General features: G+C 38.4%; 1 protein-coding gene across 1 annotated transcript in view; it reads left to right on the forward strand.

The window, feature by feature from the left end:
• LOC141564237 (tumor necrosis factor receptor superfamily member 14-like) overlaps positions 1-5,518 on the forward strand; it is a 30,806-nt gene extending 25,288 nt beyond the window's left edge. The window contains exons 5-6 of the mRNA XM_074306494.1: positions 2,132-2,311; positions 4,809-5,518. Of these exons, the coding sequence (XP_074162595.1) occupies positions 2,132-2,270 (139 nt within the window). The 3' untranslated portion in view covers positions 2,271-2,311; positions 4,809-5,518. The remainder of the gene's footprint in view (positions 1-2,131; positions 2,312-4,808) is intronic.
• The last annotated feature ends 15,847 nt before the right edge of the window (positions 5,519-21,365 follow it).

Here is a 21,365-nt window from a genome sequence, read left to right on the forward strand (position 1 = left end):
AAGGAAGACTTTAATATCTTCCAGAATAGAAGCAGGAAGTTAGGGCCTGAGCATTTTGCTCTTCTCAGAGAAATAGGGTTCCAGACTAAAATTATAACTACCTATTCTTTTAAATATTTTTAGTCTCAAAGATGTGACCAGTTTCAATCTAATTTATGACTACTTTTTTTTTTATTTATTTATACTTTTTTTTTTTTTTTTTTTTTTTTTTTTACTTTGGACAAGGAATGGAAACCCCAGGCTTTCTATTCAAAGCTTCTCACTTATTACCACTCTATCCCTTTCTCACAATGAACATATATGATAAAAAACAAAGAAGCTCACTTATTTAAAGTGTGGCAAAACAGAGACTGATGAGAGTTAGGAAAGGGGGAGCCCCTTTTGGTTCAGTGAAAGAATAGTCTGGTGACAGTGCAGAGTCCCCTGTAAAGGAATTTACAGGCCCCAAAACCTAGATTGATAAAAAAGGTTTATTGTAGGGGTTACAATTAGATTTATTGAAGGAAGTAAGGGTAAAGGTAGAAAGACACCAGAGCCAGAGTTGTTTACTGGGAGGATAGGAACCCGTGGCATGGCTGATGTAAGAATGCCATGTTTGGGCTCCTGCAAAGAGACTGGGCTCCAGGTTTCCCTTTTTATCTTGAAGGTGGGTGGAGTCCCAGGCTCCTGGCCAGTTTTGGCCAGGGTTAGCATTGAATAGAATTCAATGGGTTTTTAGATAAGGAAGAAGCTGTTTGTGGGGATTGGGAAAACCTGAGCAGATAGTGGGGGACTGGGAAAGCTCAAGTTAGCTCAGATCCGGTGGAGGATGGGAAAGCCAAGTTCATTGGAATTCAAAAGAGTGCTTTTGACCAGTATTTGTGAATCAAAGATCCTAGCTTCTTCAGTCATGGGGGTTGGGAATCAGGAAGGAATCTTAAAGGGACCTCAACCCACATCAAGATCAGAAAAGAAATACACTGGAAGACTTATATCAGATAATACAAAGGAAAGAGGTTTCCCACCAGCAGTGAGATAACCTAACCAAGAGAAAATTTTAGATCCTCTGAAAGAGAAAGTGTAGCAAGTTGGGGAGGAGGATACCATGGAGGTTGCTGGTCCCTTCTGTGTCTTTCCAGAGTTTTTTCCTCCAAGAATTTGAAATGGGGTTGGCCTCTTCCATCCTCCCGTTTGAAGTTATATGCCAGAAGCAAACCTTGAAGGTTGAAGATTCCTGAAAAGGACTGATCAAGGTGGAGTTTTCCCCCAGCCCATCATCCATATCGACCAATAAGAAGAATGTTTTATACCAATGGTCACAGGGACAGAAGTTACAATAACAATAAGACTAGCCATTATATAGCACTTTCTAGGTATTGTCTCATTTGATGCTCCACTAGGAAGTCAGTGCTATTATTCTACATTCTACATTCTACAGATGAGAAAACTAAGGCAAGCAGGGGTTAACTGCTCAGTTCTATATTTGAAAATGTCTGAACTAAGATTTGAACTCCCACTCAAACTTCTAAGTCCAATGTTGTGTCTATTGGTGTTCCCAGATCTAGAAATCACAGCTTCTATAATCTTGAATTGATTTTTTTTAGTCCAACTGTAAAACATTGATTCCATAGCCCCAGTAATTTCTATCTTACTGTTAGGTTAGGCAGCAAGACATACAGGGGGGTCAGGATGCCCAGCACTGTTTCTTAAACATTAAAGACTTTGTTTCAGAAACATGTCATACCTTCTCAGTGCCCTGGCTAACAATCTAAGGCTCTCAATTCCTGACAATTCCTGCATCAGAGGAAAGCATTTCTATAGCAGGGAATCTACCACCCTGATAAAATTGCAGTTCTTCCCCCCAAAATAAACCAAAAAAAAGAAACATGGTTTCATAATTCTAATTTGTCTAAATTTCTTTGGATCCTGACTCTGGACACACTGTCTTTCTAGCCATTCCAGTGTGGGTGCCCTCCCTCTGAAGTTTTTGGTATATATAACACATTTGGGAAGGGGGGGGGGGTCTGCATCTGTCTTCATCTACTTCTCTCCCTCTGTTTGGGATACTTTGCCTCTCTTTCTCATTCAGTCATGGTGGGTTGATGGGAATGAATTCATGTTCAGTGACACATGTCCTCATCTATCTTCCTAGATGTACTGATCTTGGTCTGTCTGAAGAAAGGCCAGGCACTGCCATCACTGATGCACGGTGCTCACAGGACAGTCACCATCAAAAGATATACTTTGTCATCATTCCCACTATCATTATAATTCCATCAATTCTGGTGTGAAAACTTACAATTGTTTAAATGGAAAAATACCCAAGAAGGAGGTAAGCAGAAACACAAAAGAGGGTGGAGCAGTGGGGATTTTGCTTCAGGGCAATGAATTTAGAGGCTCTGACAAGATTAGGAATCCCCTACCCTGGTAGCAACCACAGATCTCATACCTAAAACATATATTCATTCAGTGCAGTAAAATGCACTTAACCTGTCCCCATCCTTCCATCTTGCTCCCTGACACGGTGTATTTAACTTAGGTTCAGTTTGGGGTTCTTTCCCCCAGACGCAGAAGTTCCTAGTTATATTTCTACTACTAATCACTAACCTGTCAAATTCACAGAAAGCCAGTCTAAATGAGATTTCTTATCATCACAAGTTTGTGAAGTCAACTAGGAAAGTGTTCCTTTCCCCAAAGGGAAATCATGAGTGTCAGAAGAGGTTGGAGGAAAAGATAGATAAGAGAGAGAGAGATGGGGAGAAAGAGGGAGAGAGAGGGAGGAATGAAAAGATTCTATATAGAAAGATGGATGATTGAAAGAATGATAGATGCTGGATAGATGGCTAGATAGATAGAATGATTTGACCCAGAAATACCACAAGTGATCTGAAGGAAAAGAAACTGTATGTGCTAAAATATTTGTAACAGATCTCTCTATGGTGTCAAAAAAACTAGAAATTAAGGGGATGCCCATCAAATGGGGAATGGTTGAACAAGTTTTGATATATGATTGTGATGGAGTAGATTGCTATGTAGTAATAGCAATATTGTTCAAAGAATAACTGAATGGCCTAGTTATGCACAGAATTATAAAGATTCAAATTAACTACAAAGGATCTAGAAAGGAAGATATTATTTACCTTCAGAGAAAGAACTGAAAAACAGAAGCACACATAGTATGGTTTTACATACATTTAAGAATCGCAAGGAGATAAGTTGAAACTCAAAATGTAACAAAAAATTAAATAAAAAAGATGGATGGATGGATAGATAGATGACAAAGAAATGATATCTGAAAAGATTGTTGAATGAAAAGAGGTATGGAAATATGGTTAGATAGATGAATGAAAGAAAAATGACAGGTAAAAATATAGATGGATATTCAGGTAGCTGGATAGAAGAATAGATAGGTTATAAATATATAAAGCATTTATTAAGCACTTACTATATGCCAAGAGCTGGGAATTTAAATGTATGTTACATGTATCAAGTCATCTCAAGTAGCATTTCTTAAGTTCCTACTATGCAGAAGGAGCAGTGGAGTAAGCATCAGGCTTACAGTCAGGAAGAACTGAGTTCAATCCTCAGATGGTTCCTAGCTGGGTGACCCTGGGAAAGTCACATAACTCTGCCTCAGTTTTCTCATCTTTAAAATGAGTTGAAGAAAGAAATTGCAAACCACTCTAGTATTTATGACAAAACAACAACAACAACAAATGGGGTCACAAAGAGTAAAACAGAACTAAAAACGACTGAACAACAAAATATGTCAGAGAATGTGCTGAATTTTCATATATAAGAACTCTCAGTCCCTGCCCTCAAAGATCTCACATTCTAATGAAGGAAACCATGGACAAACCAACATGTTTCTAAATGGGTAGTCCCATTTAAGTTTTTATGCAAACCTGCAGTGTATCAAAACCACTACCAAGATATTTGGTAGTGAATGAGAGGTTCTCTCAGAGAGAGAGCATTTGCATTAAGAGGAATGGGAAGATATCTTTCACAAGGTGAAATTGCAGCCACCTTAAATGAAAATAGAGGAGCATAGGGAGAATCCAAGGCACAAAAGCAACTAGTGAAAAAATACTCCTTGTGTTCCCCCTGTTGGAAAAGAAGATTTTTGAAAACAGAGATTGTTTCATTCTTTGTACTTGTAATCATAGAATAATAATGCCAGGAATACAGTAGACATTTAATAATTGCACATTGATTGATTGATTGCTCAAAGTCACACAGGTGGTGTCAGATGCACAACATGAATTCTGGTTTTTTTAGCTCTGAGCCTAGAGCTCTGTCCACCACACCCTATGTAGATCTTTTTGTAATTTTATTTCTCCTTTTATGAAATGTCCAAAATTGTGTCTATTCTGCTTCTTGACACTCATCTTCATTGTATTTCAGCTTACAACACAAATAGAATGGTGAGGAGCTTTTGCCAAACTGTTCAGTTAGTTGCCTTGAATGCTCTGATATTTTTCTGCTGATGCTGCTGCCTAATTGTTACTTCCATCCACCTTTGCTTTACAACAACAAGCCTTGGCCAGTGATTTCTAAATCCATCTTCTTATTAAGTAAGAGACACCTTTCCATAAGAAATGCAAAGATTCCAGACACCACATTTAGGAAGGGTTTTGATAAGAGAGGAAAGTAGCCAGGCTGGGGGTGGACCTTAAATTCCTACCACATGAGAACTGAAGTCAAGATCTGGGTGTGTTTAGTCTGTAGAATAAAGGGAGAAAAGGGGATGTGTGTGTGTGGTGGTGGTAGGAGAGTGACTTCAAGATGTTCTTTAACCTTAAAGATAATGTTGTTTTGTTCGGCCCTAGAGAGTAGAACCAGCCCCATGGATGGATGTCCCAAGAAGACCATCTGTGATTAGGCTTGAAGTCGAGAAAAGTTTCCTCAGCATTGGAGCTGCTGTCAGGGACAAACTTTCTCAGGAAAGAGCTGGTTTTTCTTGGCTGCATGTCCTCAAATAGTGGCTGAAGAATTGAGTCCTGGGGAGTTGAGTGAGAAGATTCTAACTCAGGTTTGGAATGAAGGAAGGAGTTTCTGCTGAAGTCCCTTCTGCTCTTAATCTATATGACAGAGAAAAGCCAGGACATATTTTGGGAATGAGGTAATATATGTAAAACCATTTTCTAATCTTGAATAAATCACTTTCTTTTTTTGGCTTATATCCCAAAGAGGTCTTAAAGGAGGAAAAGGGACCACATGTGCAAAAATGTTTGTGGCAGCCCTTAGTGTAATGGCAAAAAAAACTGGAAACTGTGTGGATGCTACCAATTGGAGAATGACTGGTATATGAATGCTTATGGAATACTATTGTTTTGTAAGAAATGACCAGCAGGATGATTTCAGAGAGGCTTGGAGAGACCTCATGAACTGATGCTAAGTGACATGAACAGAACCAGGAGATCATTATACATGGCAACAAGAAGACTATACGACCATCAATTCTGATGGATATTGCTCTCTTCAACAATGAGATGATCCAAACTAGTTCTACTTGTTCAGTGACAAAGAGAGCCATCTACACCCAGAAAGAGAACCACAGTAATATAGGGTGGAACACAACAGAGCATTTTAACTCTGTTATTGTTTGCTTGCATTTTGTTTTCTTTCTCAGTTTTTTTTTCTTCTGATCTGATTTTTCTTATGCAACAAGATAACTGTATATATATCTATATATCTATACCTATCTATATCTATATCTATATCTATATTTATAGATATAGCTACACACACACACATTGCATCTAATTATATATTTCAACATATTTAACATGTATTAGACTACCTGCCAGCTAGGGGAGGGGAGGAGGAGGAGGGGAAAATTTGGAACAAAAGGTTGTGAAAGAGTCAATGTTTGAAAAAAATTACCCATGCATATTCTTTGTAAATAAAAAGCTTTAATTAAAAAAGGAGGAAAAAAAAAGAATTCCTTATATGTTTGGTTTTATTAGCTACTAAAACCAATTGAAATTACCAGTTTAACTGTGTGCTTGGTTAAAGTTGTGGAATGTTTATTCCTATTCAAGAGGTTTGCTAGCTCAGTGTGGATTATTTACATTTGTGTTGCCATATTCCTTCAGAGTGTATGTGTATTCATGTATTGTATGTACTTATTATTTAATTTATGCTGTTATCTTTAAATCTTCATCTTTAAAATGGGATGGATGTGTGGTAAAGATAAAAGGAAGGTTGAAACTGTAGTGTTCTTGGTTGATTTTCTGGAGGTCTTGGAGCAGCCTTCTTTTCAGTAGAGTACTCACCACAAGAATTGCCAGGTGTTACAATCCAAATCCTTTATCTCCTTGAAAATCTAGTTTCCTTGCTTGGGGCCCAGGCTAGCTTTCTTAGAGGCCTTTCAGAGTCTTCGTTTCAGTGGAGAAGCTAAGGAGGACAGGCCTGCCACCAAGGTGTGAGATGGAGTGAATGAATCTCTCTGAGTCCAAGGACTTGTGCTTCATCCTTCAGCCATTACAAAGGTAGATGAGGGAACGAATCTTTCTCTCCTTGGCTCTGAGAGCTTGAGCTCCCACCTCTGGTCTGCTTGTCTTCTCTGGCTCTGACTCTGGCTGAGTTTGTCCAAGCTTATATGCTATCTTATAATTACATTATCATAGGTGTGAATCTTCTAGAACTATATTAAGTACTAAATACATGTACTGAACTAGAGAAATATTAATCACCATGCTAAACTAGATAACCATTGTATCATCAATTCCACTGACTTAACATCTTGTAAGAATCCTTATTTTAAGTACAGAATTCTGACCCATAATATGAAGCAGTTCTCATCCACTCTCCCCCAAATAGAACATATGCCTCTAATCACTGATTTAACAAAGGTCAGAGATCCTAAATAGGACTTTGGAGAATCTGTCAGTTTTATGACAGATTCACCCAAACTTTTTACACCTCTTCGGTCTCAAACTTGATACTGCAGTGGGGCAAGTTCAGTTTCTTTAATACTTTGTTAATAATTTTCACCCATCCATTTTTAAACAAATTAAGCTATTTCTGATAGGCAACACTCTGACATTTGGCTTCTGTTTGAGACCACAGCCCAGCTGACAGTTATTCTGGCAGAGGAGGATGAAAACAGTAAAAAGGAACTTAGGGAAGCAAAGAGGATATTTTTTCTTACAACCCCTCTACAGCTGCAGCAGCCCATCCTTTATCATCATTCCCCATTAGGTACATCAAAATCAGTCCAACCAGGATTTTATTAAAAGGGGATCTGGAGTAGATGCTGAAAGAGAAAGCACTCCAGAAAATATTGAGAGACCCTCCCTGTAATTCCAATCATTCAGAATGATGCAGCTCTGAGACAGTTGGCAGGAGGATAGCACAAAGAGGAGGATATTCTGGCCATGCCCTTTTGTGAAGTTTGGGCTAGCTCCTCTGAAGGGCTCAGAATAAGTCCTTGCCCCAGGTGGGGCACCAAAATGTAATGTCCTGTTGTCTCTCAATTGTAATCCTTCTCTGGGAGGAGGTTTCTTTTCTGCAGATCCTTTTCTCTTGGGAGCAGGTTTCTTGGGAGGCTTCTGGAGCCTCCAGCCAGAGCGAAGATAGAATCTCCAATCCTCTTCTTCCTGAATCCTGGCTCTGAATCTCCTCCAGGTTTCCTGAAGTTCTCTCGGGAAGTCTTGTCCTTCCCCAATCTAGACTGCACTTCAAACTCAATGTTGCTTCTTTTAATCCTCCCAGAGAATGGGCTTGTGGGTACTGCAGGGGCTTGTGGGAAATACTTACAACCAATGCATTTGCTTGTTTGAACTAAAGATGTGAACTTTGAGCTAGACAATTGTTAAGTTCCAACTTAGCACTTAGTAAGAACCTAAGATCTCCTGCTTTCTTTTGATTTAGAACATAGGGTGGTCATGACCTTGAAACATATATCTATCAATATAGGAGATATTACACATAATTACATAAATTACATAAACACATAGTAACATAACACATGATAGAAGTGATGTAACAAATTACATGATCAAATAATCATAAATTGAGAATTTATACATGTCCATAAGTCCATTGTCTATTAGTTCATGTTCTAGGAATCCAATAATTCCAGCAAGTTTTGAAGTCCTCCAATAGTCTCATCTTGTGTTAGGAAATCCAATGATTCCTGCTGGTTTTAAAGTTCTTTAACAGTCTTCTTATTAGCCATGCTCTTTCAGTGTCAGATGTTTCTTAGATTTTTTCCTTTGTTTTGAGGTCTTTCTCTTTTTCTGTCTCTCTCTGATGGCCAAGGCAAATACAACTTGTTGGCACCCATCTGATTCCTTCTCCATCTGAAGAAATACAAGCAAACCCTCTCCCCTAAGCAGTTAATCTATCTGGTCCCTTCCATTCACCACTTTCTGGGTCTCTCCACATCACCTAGCGATTATCTAAAGATAGTTGAGTTGCTCATACTGGATATTGCCCTTCTGGTGGGTTATGAAAAATGTCTGCCAGACCAAGTACATCTTTGTCAAAAATTTAAAAAATTAATGGTATAGAGAACTAAATTTAGAAGTTCTCTAGGGTTACCTGTGGCTCCCCCTTTCTTTTGTTTTTGGAGGAGTATCATAATGTCTCTGTTTCTTCTCTCTACTATTGCCTGTCCTTGAGGATTAAAAGGTATGCCTGTGATGTGTAAAATCTTATACTGTGCACAAAAGTGCGCAAAATGTTTAGAAGTATGCAGATACATTATCTGATTTTGTTTCTTGTGGCACACACCCATAATTTCAAATGCTTGGATAAGGAATTCAGTGACCACTCAGGCTTTCTTTTTTGCTATTGGCACTGCAAAAGTGAATCCTGAAAAGGTATCTACCACCACATGGATAAAAGACAGACAACCAAAAGATTTATAGTGGGTCATATCCATTTGCCAGATTTCATTGGATCTCAAACCATGAGGATTCTTCCCTGGAGGGAGTGTAGGAGCATGGAAAGGAAGGCAAGCTGTTCAGCTTTTTACTATGCTCCTAGCTTTCTCTCTTGTTATTCCAAACTCTAAACATAAAGCTCGAGCAGCCTGATGATATTCACAATGAGATTCTTGGGCTTCCTGAAATAAAGGAGTACTACTGGCTAACATAGTTAAAAGGCTATCTGCCTTTGAATTTCCATCAAAAATAGGGCCTGAAAGTCCACTATGTGAGTGGACATGCAAGATATAAATCTTGCCCAGATGCTTTCTCACTCACTCTTGAAGTCCCTTAAAGAGTTGATAAATATTAGAAGCTGCAAAATTTATTTGGGCTGTGGAAATTCTTTGTACCACACCTACTGAATAGGTTAAATCAGTAATTATATTTATGTCTCCTGGGTAATAAGTAAGAGCTAGCATGATTACAAATAATTCATTCTGCTGAGTGGAATGAAAAGAAGTTCTGACTTCTCTCTTTATGGTTAAATCATGAGAGTATACAGCACAAATATTTTCTTTGGAGGCATCTATAAAGATAGTTGGTCCTTTAAGAGAAACCTTAGAAATCTTTTCTTCAAAAATCCATCACCAATTATGTAGTAGCCGGGTTATCTTTAATGGAGACCCATGTGCAAAATTTGGAGCTGTGGTCAACAAAATTTGCCATTCTGGGATGGTCTCACAGCATACATTAATTTGTGCCTTAGTATAGAATGTGTGTATTTTTTCAGGACTTATCCCAGATAATTGTACTACTCTCTTAATGGCCTTTAATAAAATTCTAGCAACAAGCACTGGGTAAGGAGTAAGGCTTTGTTCTGGTTGTGCTGGGAGGTTCACCCACTCAATCACACTGTCTCCTTGATGAAGGACTGCTGTGGATGTCTCTTGTGTAGCAAAAACTGATATTTCCAGGGGTTTTTGAGTGACTCTTTCAACCATATTGGATAAAGCCAGTTCAATTTCTCTCAAAGCCTCTTGAGCTGATTTTGTAAGCTGGTGTGGTGAATTTAAAGCCGTCTCCCCTTAAAATGTCATATAGAAGTTGCAGCTGATTGGTAGTTAAGCCTAACTCTGGACATATCCATTGGATATCTCCTATTAATTTTTGGAAATCATTTAAGGTGAACAACTTCTCTGGTCTTAAAGAAAGCTTTTGTTCTGTGAGTGCCTTAAGATATACTTCATATCCTAAATATCAAAAAGGAGCTTTTCTTTGAATTTTTTCTGTAACTATATGCAGTTTGTAGTTCCTTAGTGTTTCCATGGTCTTTTGTAGACATACTTCTAACATTTGTTCCTCAGGTACACATCCCAAAATATCATCCATATAATGTAACAATATTACTTTTGGAAATGCTTTTCTTACTGGAGCAACATACATTTGGCACATAATAGGGCTGTTTTTCATTCCCTGTGGCAAAACTGTCCATTCATATCTTTTATAAGGCTCAGCCAGATTAACACTAGGCACTGAAAAAGCAAATCTTTTTATATCCTCCTCATCTAGAGGGATAGAATAGAAACAATCCTTAATGTCTATAACCCAAAGAGGCCATTCTCTAGGCAATTGAGTAGGAGATGGAAGTCCAGGTTGAAGAGTTCCCATAGTTTCCATTTGTTCATTTACTCTTCTTAGATCAGTCAACATTCTCCATTTTCCAGATTTCTTTTTTACAACAAATACTGGGGAATTCCAAGGACTTAGAGAAGGTTGTAAGTGTCTTTGGTCAAATTGCTCTTGCACTATATCTAATAAGGCCTGAATTTTATAACTTGTTAAGGACCACTGTTCTACCCACACTAGTGAATCAGTTTTCCACTGAATAGGAACCAGTGAGAGTGCAGGTAAGCCTTCAACAGCAGCCCTACCTAAAAAGCCGAAGTACTTATTCATAATTCTATCTGCTGTAAAATGTCTCTTCCCCACAGATTGATGGGGATTTTTTCAACTATAAAAGGAGTAAAAATTCCTGTTTCATTTTTAAATGTCCATCTCTTAGGTGCAGCACTAAATTCTGCTGCTATTGATCCTCCTACACCAGACATGTAGGTGTCTGCCTTAATCTTTGGCCAGTGACTGGACCAGTTGACACCTCTAATAACTGTAGGATCTGCACCTATGTCTACCAATCTTTCTAATGGTATTCTATTTATATAAATAGTAAGCATAGGCTAGTCAGCTGTCACAGCTGCTGTCCAATATATTCCTGGATTTTATTCTTTGGAGTCAGAATCTGGGCGACTATCACCAGATTGCTTACTGGGGTGTGTAACAATAAGCCTGATGCTACTACTTCTCCTGGTTGATAAATCACATGCTGTCTACCTGTGTTAGTGACTGGGATATTAGCTACAAATTCTCCAGTTTCCCACATCAGTGTATGAATGAACACTATTTGGTAAGCACTCTTAGAACGTGAAATGGTCAAGCCTACTATGCCTGGAGGCAAAGGATCCATAGGCTGAGCAGGAACAGATTTCACTAATCCAGGCAATAACTCAGTAGTCTCTACTGCATACAACTCTATTTTTCCTAATTTCAATCCCTTTCTTCCATCTGATTGCCTTTTGGCTGATTGATCATGTCCTAAATTTCTCTGGATATAACCTTGGCTGCCATCATGCCCCACTTGGGGGGCTGAAGCTGGGCCCCGGCTCTCATTTCCCTGGGTCAATCTACATTCGGAGGCCTAGTGGAAGCCCTTGTGACATTTTGGACATGGAGTTTTAGGTCTTCTCTCACCCTGTCTTCTCACTCTATCTCCATATCTACACTGAGCTCTTAGATATCCAATTTTTCCACATTGAAAACATCTGTGAGTTTCTCTAGAAGTCTTTCGCCAGGAGGGACCCTGTCTTTCCATGTTCATCATAGTCTGGTTGTAAAAAGTATTTGTTCTCACTGTAGCACAGCATCTTATGATCTCCTCTAAAGAAGCATCTTTGTCTAGTCCCCATATAATGCTCTTGCAAATCTCCTTGGCATTTTCCTTAGCCAGATGTCTGGTCATTATTTCTGTAGCTGCATTTTCTCTAATAGTTCTTTAGACAGCAGTTTGCAGACATGCCACAAAATCCATAAAAGGTTCATTGGGACCTTGCTCTATTTTAGTGAAAGTCCCCCCACCCCCTGATCTTTCTGTCTGGGAAGGGAACCCCAAGCTTTTATTGGAGCCTTAGCAATTTGCTCATACACTGTTCTGAATTCTCTCCATACTGACCTTCACCAGCTAATTGCTCAAAAGTTAATTGTGTGTTAATTTCTGTTTTCAAATTGTGTCTGACTTGGATCTTACATAATTCATGAAACTCCGCAAGCCACAACAAATTTTGTCCAGGTTCTAAACATGTCCTTGCTATGAATTTCCAATCATTCGGGGTTAGGACTTCATAAGACAAACCATACAGTAACATTCTAACATAACCCATAAAGGGTACAACCTTTTTTCAAATCTTTAATTTTATTCAAATCTAAAGGTGTATATCTTTTCCTTTTTTTGACCTAAAGAGTCAACATCTTTAATCACAGGATATGCATGCAGAAAATCACTTATATCCTGTCCCTCTCTCTTAGAGTTAATGATGCTTTTTCTAATCTTGTCATATGCTGCTTAACAGGCAATTCTATTTGTGTTTCTGCCTCTTCCCCTCCTCCTTCTTCCTCCACCCCTGAAGGGTTAATTGAGGGAGGAGATGGAAAATGCTCCTGTTGCACAGAATTGTACTTAACTTCATTGTTATGTGATTCATCCTTTTCACCTAGTTTAGTTGACACCTCCCCATTTTGCTCCTTCTTTTTCCTTATTCTATAACTTATATAATTTCCTAAAGCCAGTTGAATTATATTGTAAGTTTGAATTGTGTCTTTGTAAATTGAGTTTGGATTGGAATTGAAGTGTTCACCTAGTTGCTCTCCTACTAATTCCCATTCATCTAGATCCAATTCTTTTTCCAGAGAAAAACAAGGACATTTGACCTACATAGTTTTTAAAAGTTCAATGATCTCCTCCAAAATTATAATCAACCCTTGGCTTTTCATAACTTTGATAATGCTCTCTAAACATTTTCCTTGAACAGAAACAGAAGGCTGTTTGCCCCATTTCACTGAAATTCTACTTTAGCTCTTTAACAAAGTTTCCTTGTTACACTTATTTCTGAGTCAGAGAGACTTTTCCACTGGAATCAAGATCTTGTCTGTCCCTGTTAGGGCCAAAATGTGAAGTTCGGGCTAGCTCCTCTGAAGGGCTCAGAATAAGTTCTTGCCCCACAGAAATGGGGCACCAAAATGTAATGTCCTGTTGTCTCTCAATTGTAATCCTTCTCTGGGAGGAGGTTTCCTTTTCTCTGGGAGCAGGTTTCTTGGGAGGCTTTTGGAGCCTCCAGCCAGAACGAAGATAGAATCTCAAATCCTCTTCTTCCTGAATCCTGGTTCTAAATCTCCTCCAATTTCCCTGAAGTTTTCTCTGGAAGTCTTGTTCTTCCCCAATCTAGACTGACTTCAGACTCAATGTTGCCTCTTTTTATCCTCCCAGAGAATGGGCTTGTGGGTACCAATGAATTTGCTTGTTTGAACTAAAGGTGTGAACTCTGAGCTAGAGAATTGTTAAGTACCAACTTAGCACTTAGTAGGAACCTAACACCCTTTACCCCTTTAACTTCTGCTAGAAATGTTTCCTTGCTCCTACAATCTGTCTGCTTTGGTTGATATGCCACACTCTCAGTTTTAAAGCCCTCTGCCTTTCTCAGGAGTCAATAGAGTGTCTTATTTGAGGGGACTGCTAATAAGACAATTACAATCCACATCTCAGAAGCTCTCCCTTTTTATTGGGGGAATCAGTGCCTTTCACTTTTTTGTCCTGATCCCTGAGACTTCTTACTAGGACATGACCTCCATAAATTACAAACCACTATTTCATTTGACCCAGGACAGACTACTTCCTAGTGCCTTTTATCCACTCCTTCCACATCTTTAAGTGTCCCCATTCCTTTAGATCCCTCCAGTTCATTCTTCTTTTTTTTTTAACCTGAAGCAATTGGCGTTAAATGACTTGTCAAAGATCACATAGGGATCTAGGAAGTATTAAGTGTCTGAGGCCAGATTTGAACTCAGGTCCTCTTGACTTCAGGGCTGCACTACCTAGCTGCCCCTGGAGCATCCAGTTCATAACCAAATTCCATCTAGCTTGGGGGCTTTGCTGATATCTGGTCCATTATTAGTGACTTATCTATTGTTGTTCAATTAGATTCATCTAAACCCTTACCATTCATGTCATTCTCCACAAAGTACTGAGGGATTTCAGCCCCTTATCAATGCCCAGCTATCCTTATATTTCTTCCATGAACACACCCATTTTTCCAGTGTTTGAGCCTAGTATTTGAGGCTGGTGACTTGTGCATGATCTCCAAGCTCTTCATGAAACTGTGATATCCAGAGCTCCATCATCCCAAACTCCCACACAATTAAACCTTGCACCACTCTAGGATAGTTCCTTCATGGTAGTTGCCCTCTGTCGTGCCTTCTTTTCAATCCCAGTTATTCCTGAAAGCTAATTCACATTTGGAAGGGTTGCCAAAACATCTATATCCTCCATCCATGCAGGGATTCACTGAAGTCACCTTCCTATTTTTCATAGATATTAAAACAGAACTTGTCTTCATTAGATTTAAGGACTTTGTAATCAACCTACTGGAGGACTTTGTCCTCCTTCCCAAGACATCTCTGTTTGGGACTCCATATACCTCCTTAATGGTTTAGCATCGAGAGGCCATTAGTTATCTAGGGACAAACTCCTGCTTGCTTTCCCCTCAATAAAGTGCCTAGTCTGTCACCCCTCTGCCTTTAACCTTTGCTTAGACTCCTCCCATCTTAAAGGTATCACTTGTAATGTTCTCTTTTGGATTTTCTTGGGGTCTCCGGGAGCAGCCTTCGGGGTCCTCCTAAATGTGTCTTGGTTTCTGTGGGGGAGGCAGGAGGACCACCACCACTTTTCTATCTTCCCTAGTTCTGATTCTGCCTGAATTTGTCTGAGCTTCTTTGTTCCACCCTGAGTATAAACCAATCATTTTATCAGTAGGAAATGATTATTTTTTGTAGGATAAAAATCAATGCTAAACTAGATTTAACCATTGTCTCCTCACTCTCAGGATGCCTTCTGGCAATAGTGGTCATAGCTGTCCTTGTTTTGGCCACTGATTCTCTCTTAACAGTAAGCACATGTGTTGAAACACCCCTGAATTCACACAATTCTTAGTATCATCCTCTAAAATGATTATAACCTCTAAATGATTAGAGGTTAGCTGACCTGGAAGTGACTTTGTTTATCCCAGTCTAATCTGACCCTCAAATGGGCAGACACACTCAATCTTGACTCCTATCAACCTGAGGTAGAAAATGAGGGTAACACTAGATCATGACTTTAATTTATCTAGATGTCTTGCTTTCTCCCCAAGGAAACTATCTTGAAGGGAATAAAACTTAAGTGACATTCTTTTGTAGCTTGCTCCAGAAATGAAGAAGGAGACTTGCTTGTTGATAATAATATCATCACCACCAGATATATGGTTAAACTTTCCTCATTACCTAATGCTCATTCAACACAAGTAGCCAAACTGGAAGAAGTAGACAGGGTTTCTGAATTAGAAAAAGGATGAAGGATTAATATCTGCACTAATAGCAACTATATATTTGGGGTTCTTTTTACTTTGGCAGTTCATTTTTTTTAATAAGATGTATTAATGTAAGCACCTCTAATCCTAGGTGGGGTGAATCACCTCTCTACCCTCTGACCAGGAACCCTAAACAAAGAGCTCCATCTTCCAGCAAGTGCTCATATCCAGCAGCACCCTGCCTTACTGCCTCTGTACTTACTGTTAGTTGCTTCTTGTCCAGGGCCACATTTCTGCTGCACATCTGGGCCTGGTGTTCCAATTAGTTGAGCTTCATTCAGTCTTTTCAGACTCAGAGTCTACATTCAGTTCAGGAGATGAAAGTCTGTGGTTCCTGAAAAGGTTCCAAACACACCTAAGTAGCCACTTAGCAGCTTTCCACTTGGTATTTCCATGGGGATAGCCTGGAGCTATTTGCACTTCACTGAGGTTAATCCCTAGTTCTATGTCTTTCTTTGTACCTTTTTAGGCTGTATTGCTCAAACTTTGGCTCTATCCCAAGTCTTGATTTTTCACCAGTCTATGTTCTCCCTGAGGTGCAAATTTCTTCTATTTGTGGGGGAAATCTGGAGAGCTTGAAATTTACCAATTTACTCTGTCATCTTCCCATAATTCTTCTTCCAAAATTTATTCTTTTATATTGTATCCTCTCATATGGTCTACTGTGTATATGGTATTTTTTTCTTATGGTTTTTTATTTAAATTTAAAATTAAAAAATTTAAAACCCCTGAAAGAGAAAAAATCTATATGATAAAAAAACATTTATAGCTGCTCCTTTCTGGTGGCAAAGAAATGGAAACTGAAAAGATGCCCATCAACTGAGTAATGGCTGAAAAAGTTGTGGCACATAATTGTGATGGAGTATATTGTGCTTTAAGAAATTATTAGTATCTTCTTCTACCTCAAAGAGTAACATGAAATGAGGGTTTATAGAAGAACTCAAAAAAGAAGTAAAAAATCAAATGAGATGATGAGGTTTAGATTTTAAGGTTCCCTTCTATCAGGGAACTAAATGATGAGGTCTAGATTTAGGGAACCAAAATGAGATTAGGGTTCCTGATGGTCAGGGAGTTAAATGATGAGGTTTAGTAGCAGATTCAGGGTTCTGGAAACCAAATGGATAGGTTTGGATCCCACACATCCCCTTGGGATTTGACACATGGGTAGGGATTTTTGGAAACCCCCTTGTGAGGGATGTAGAAGACTTTTACCCAAAATGACTATTCAGAGATCACTTAGTAGAAGGCAGAAAAGTTGTTTATTGAAAACCTCCAGAGAATGAACCATTCCATCATGAGATAAGAAAGAGAAAGCTCATGGTAAGAGGGATAAAGAAGTAGTAAAGATACACAGCTTTTATACAAGAGATTCATCACAAGTCAGAGAGCATTAAGAAGGGGAGGGGGAGGCATCTAATTGATTGTTGCTATTCAACGAGATTAGAAGGGAAGGTTTAGATTAGAATGGAATGCTTTGTTTCTCTGATTATGAGAGGAGTCATCAGTCACACCTTCAAACTTCAGATTACTGTGCTGACAGCATTTAATAATCTAAATATTGATAACACTGAACAAAGATAAATTTTAGGTTAAGTAAATATATTTAAAATTTTAAGTAAATATTGGCTTGCACACACTGTACTTATGCAGGTCAGAGACATAGAAATAATAATAAAAAAATAAAATACAGAAAAAGAATTTAAACATTCCTGTAAGTTCTTCACCTTATCTCTCCATTCCACATAATTCCCCCTTCTAATATGTAAATGATTTTTGTCATATTTCTATGAAGAACTTACACACTGCTCAAAATCAATGATCATATCTATACTTTGCTTATTAATCTCCTCATCTGGATCATCACCAGTTTGCCTTCATTGTGTAGACACAATTAAGCACTGACCCATCATTACAAACAATATTTAACTTGCTCCATCTGTTTCTATGCTCACCACAATCTATGATATCTATCTTCTCTGGCAGATGAGTAAAAGTCCATTCACACTTACCTTTTCCCATCCATGGTCCTGCACCTGTTTGATTTAGGCAATTCCCCAACAAGGTACCCCAGATCAAAACTGCTATCAAGATTTTACATGCACAGTTCATCAGTTCCTTTTCAATGTTTGTCTCAGCTTGTTCTCTGGAATCCACACCCTCAGAGTGTCCATTGTTCCATTAATTCTGGTATGCTGAGTCTACCCTCTTTCCTGTGTAGCACTGCTGTGTCAGATGTCAAGAGGATCTGGAGCAGTCCTTTCCAGCTCAGGGTCAGCTTGTCCTCCTTCCACATCCAAACCAGGACCTAGTCTTCAACCTAGAACTTATGCACTGTGAATCTTAAGGGAGGAATCTAAGCAATAAGCCCTTTTAGTTGTAAAGTTTTCAGATGTTACAGTAAAAACATGACATATTTCCTTAAAAACAAATCCTTGGTTTCAAATATTGGATCCAAGGAAGAATTTTTAATAGCTTTTGGATAAGGGTGACTATACAATAATTCATAAGGTGATAATCCCACATCCCTTCGGAGTTTTGTTCTAATTCTTAATAAGGCAAGGAGAAGGCATTTGGTCCAGGGTAATTGTGTTTCAGCCAATTTAGTCAGTTGCTGTTTAATTTCCTTATCCATCCTTTCCACTTTACCTGATGAGGGTGGATGCCATGGGGTATGTCAGTCCCATGATATTTCTAGAGGTTGGGCTACAGATAGGAGGATCTTAGGTGTGAAACGGGTGCTTTTGTCCAAATCTGCCTGATCCACCAACCCATACCTTAAAGAGTACTTTTAGGACTGCTGAGACAGTTGCCTAGGCAAGGGGAAAAGGCTCTACCCATAAGGTCAGATGGTCCACTATGACCAACATGTATTTGAGACACCCCACTGATGGCAGCTCGGTAAAGTTCACCTGTATGCTTTGGAAAGGCCTGATACCAGGGGGCCTTCCTCCTTTCTGGATTTGTTATTGGGCCACCCTATTCATCCTTTGACAAACAGGACACCTGCTGACCAGTTGCCTGTTATTGCGTACAAGCCAGTGCCACAAACTTACTTACTCAGCACCACATCACACAGGTCTCAGACACCCCAATGACTGCCCTGTTATAAATGTTGGAGTACACATCTCATACCTGCTGTGGTCAGTACATCTCTGCTGTCAGGGGAGGAGTCAGTGCCCCTCTTTATCCTCCTGAACACCGAGGCTTTGGATTTCCTGCTTCTCTTCTGGGGTAAGGGAAGGTGGAAGCATTGGAGGCAAAAATGCCAGAATTAGCACCATCATTTCCTCTGTACTTACAGATTCCTCTTCTCCAGCCCATTTTGCCTCCTCATCCATAAAGCAGTTTCCCCTTGTCTCGAATGAATCTCCTCTTTTGGTGCCCCTGCATATGAATCACTGCAACATTCTTAGGTAACATAAGATTAGTTAAAATTTTAGTGACCAATGCCCTGTGTGCCAATCCCTTCCCTTTACTGTTTCCATTCTTTCCCTCAAGTAATTTACATGATCTAATTTATTTTTCCCTTCACTTACAGAATGACCTAAATATTTTACCTCACGTTTCATAAATTGTAATTTGTCTTAAAAAATTCTCAGTTCCTGTGCTCCTAAATAATTTAACAAACTGATAGTGACTTGGACAAGATCATTCTTTTTCCTCCCTGCCACAAGAAGATCAACTACATATTGTAAGACTTTTAACAATAAGAAATTTATCCCAGAATGTTCACACAATTCTTATATACCCAAGTAGATGTTGGATCTTGAATAAATTGAATGTTATACCACTCATTTTGCTTTTAAAATACCCAATACACAGAAAAATCTTAAACCACATATTGTTCACAACAAAAACATTTTCAAAAGGAAGAAGGCAAAAACTATTATTCTTGGAGTCTCTTTCAGATAATTGGCATCAATACAGTTAATTAAAACTTCCTATTTTCACATAAAAAGAATCTGAAAAGTTCTTGAAAACATCAATTAAACTTTTTGAAATAATTCTTTCAAACTTCATATCACATTTCTGATCACATTCTTTAATATTCATAACTATTATGTATCTAAAGAAACAAATATGCAATCAATTAAAATCTTGCAAGAGAAGCCTGTCCCTTTAAATCATAGTTTGTTTTCTTTAGCCAAAAGCATTTGAAGCTTTCCACTACTACTCTGCTGCTCTCCCCCTGCAAAAACACATCCAAGTCTCACAGCCAGTGCTCTGTGACTACCCTTTCCAACCAGTTCCTTCTTTCTTCTTGAAATCATTTGCTCCTACTAATCAATCCTTCTAAATCACTTTCATTCTCTTGTCCCATCTCTCTGTCTCTCTCTCTTCCCAATGTCTACTTGTTCAAACCTTCTCTGACATACTTTAAACACTCTCAAATCAATAATTGCTTTTGTAAATCAATTTCTCTTTTCTCTTGTCTTTAAATCAGTTTTTTAAATTAAACTTCAAGATTCACAATTAATTTTGAACCAAATTTCATAAAACTTATAATATAGTTTACAAATTACCTAATACTTCTAGAAAGCAACATACCATTTAAGTAGGGAGATACAAACAGACACCCCCCCCCCCAAGGTAAGCTCCTGGTATTTTAATAACCTATATTTTAATCTGAAGTCCAACCAAATTAAGAAAAGAAAAAAGAAAAAAGTTTTCCTCTTCAGTTGTAAAGGCCACAATATTCAAACAATTCTTAAGATTTCATCCTCTTAATAAATCTAACATGTAAAAGGAAACAGTAAAATTATTTCCCCAATTCCAAAATTATAGTACCTCTTTAAAATATAGTAAGTTCCACAAACTCTTAATCAAATATTTGAGACAAACAATTACCCAGTTTAGCCTTCTTAAACTTTCTGTTCTCTAATTCCATGAAAGCAAATTTGCTAATAATGATTTTTCTTTCTTCTCCTGGAAGAAAAATCTTTAGAAACATGCCTAGTTTTCCCACAGGTCCAACAGATTAGAGAGCCCCTGTGTTTAGCTCTTCAGCTCTCTTACTCTATTTTTATTCCTCCCTTCAACTATCTATAATTTCTTATTTCCTATTTTAACACACATACCAATTTAAAGTTATTTTAGAATCAACCAGTACTTTAGTTTGTAAAATTTTCTAAAAATCTACCTAGATATTCTAAACTTTTCTTTAGCAAGCTAGGAAAGAGTTAAGCACCAATCCTTGCTTTACCTTGAACATTTTTTTTCTCTGGCTGAGCTCTGAAAACAGGCTCCTTGTTTATAGGAGTGATAGCCACTTTTCTTCTATTTTCTCAAAACATTCCAAACTTTCAATCTAGGTTTTTATTTTTTCCCCTCATCTCTCCCTCTTCCTGCAAAACCACTGCCAGAGACAGAGGGAGAGAAAAAGAAAAAAAAATTCTTTTCTTGAGAAGCCCCAAACTAGTTCCCAAATTACCAATACATTCTGAGACACTCTGAAAGAATTACTACTTGCAAGGAATTCCAGTTCCCACAATTCAACCTGATATTTTTCTAAGCCTGTAACACAGAGGCTGACTTCTTATCTCTTATGTGGTTGCTAACTTTTAACACAGAACAAAAGCAATGCAAAGCAGACATGCAGACACACACACACACACACACACACACAAACAAATGCAAAACTTTATTTTTACCTTTTACATACAGATTTAAGTTTGATATACCCAAATAGTCCTGGGATATACATCTTCCCAGTTTTCTTCCTTTTTATAGTTGGGAAGTTCATCCCAGTCTTGAATTCCCTAGCTAACGTCCTGATACA

This window comes from Sminthopsis crassicaudata, chromosome 3 (genome assembly GCF_048593235.1).
Source record: "Sminthopsis crassicaudata isolate SCR6 chromosome 3, ASM4859323v1, whole genome shotgun sequence".
Taxonomy (NCBI): Eukaryota; Metazoa; Chordata; class Mammalia; order Dasyuromorphia; family Dasyuridae; genus Sminthopsis; species Sminthopsis crassicaudata.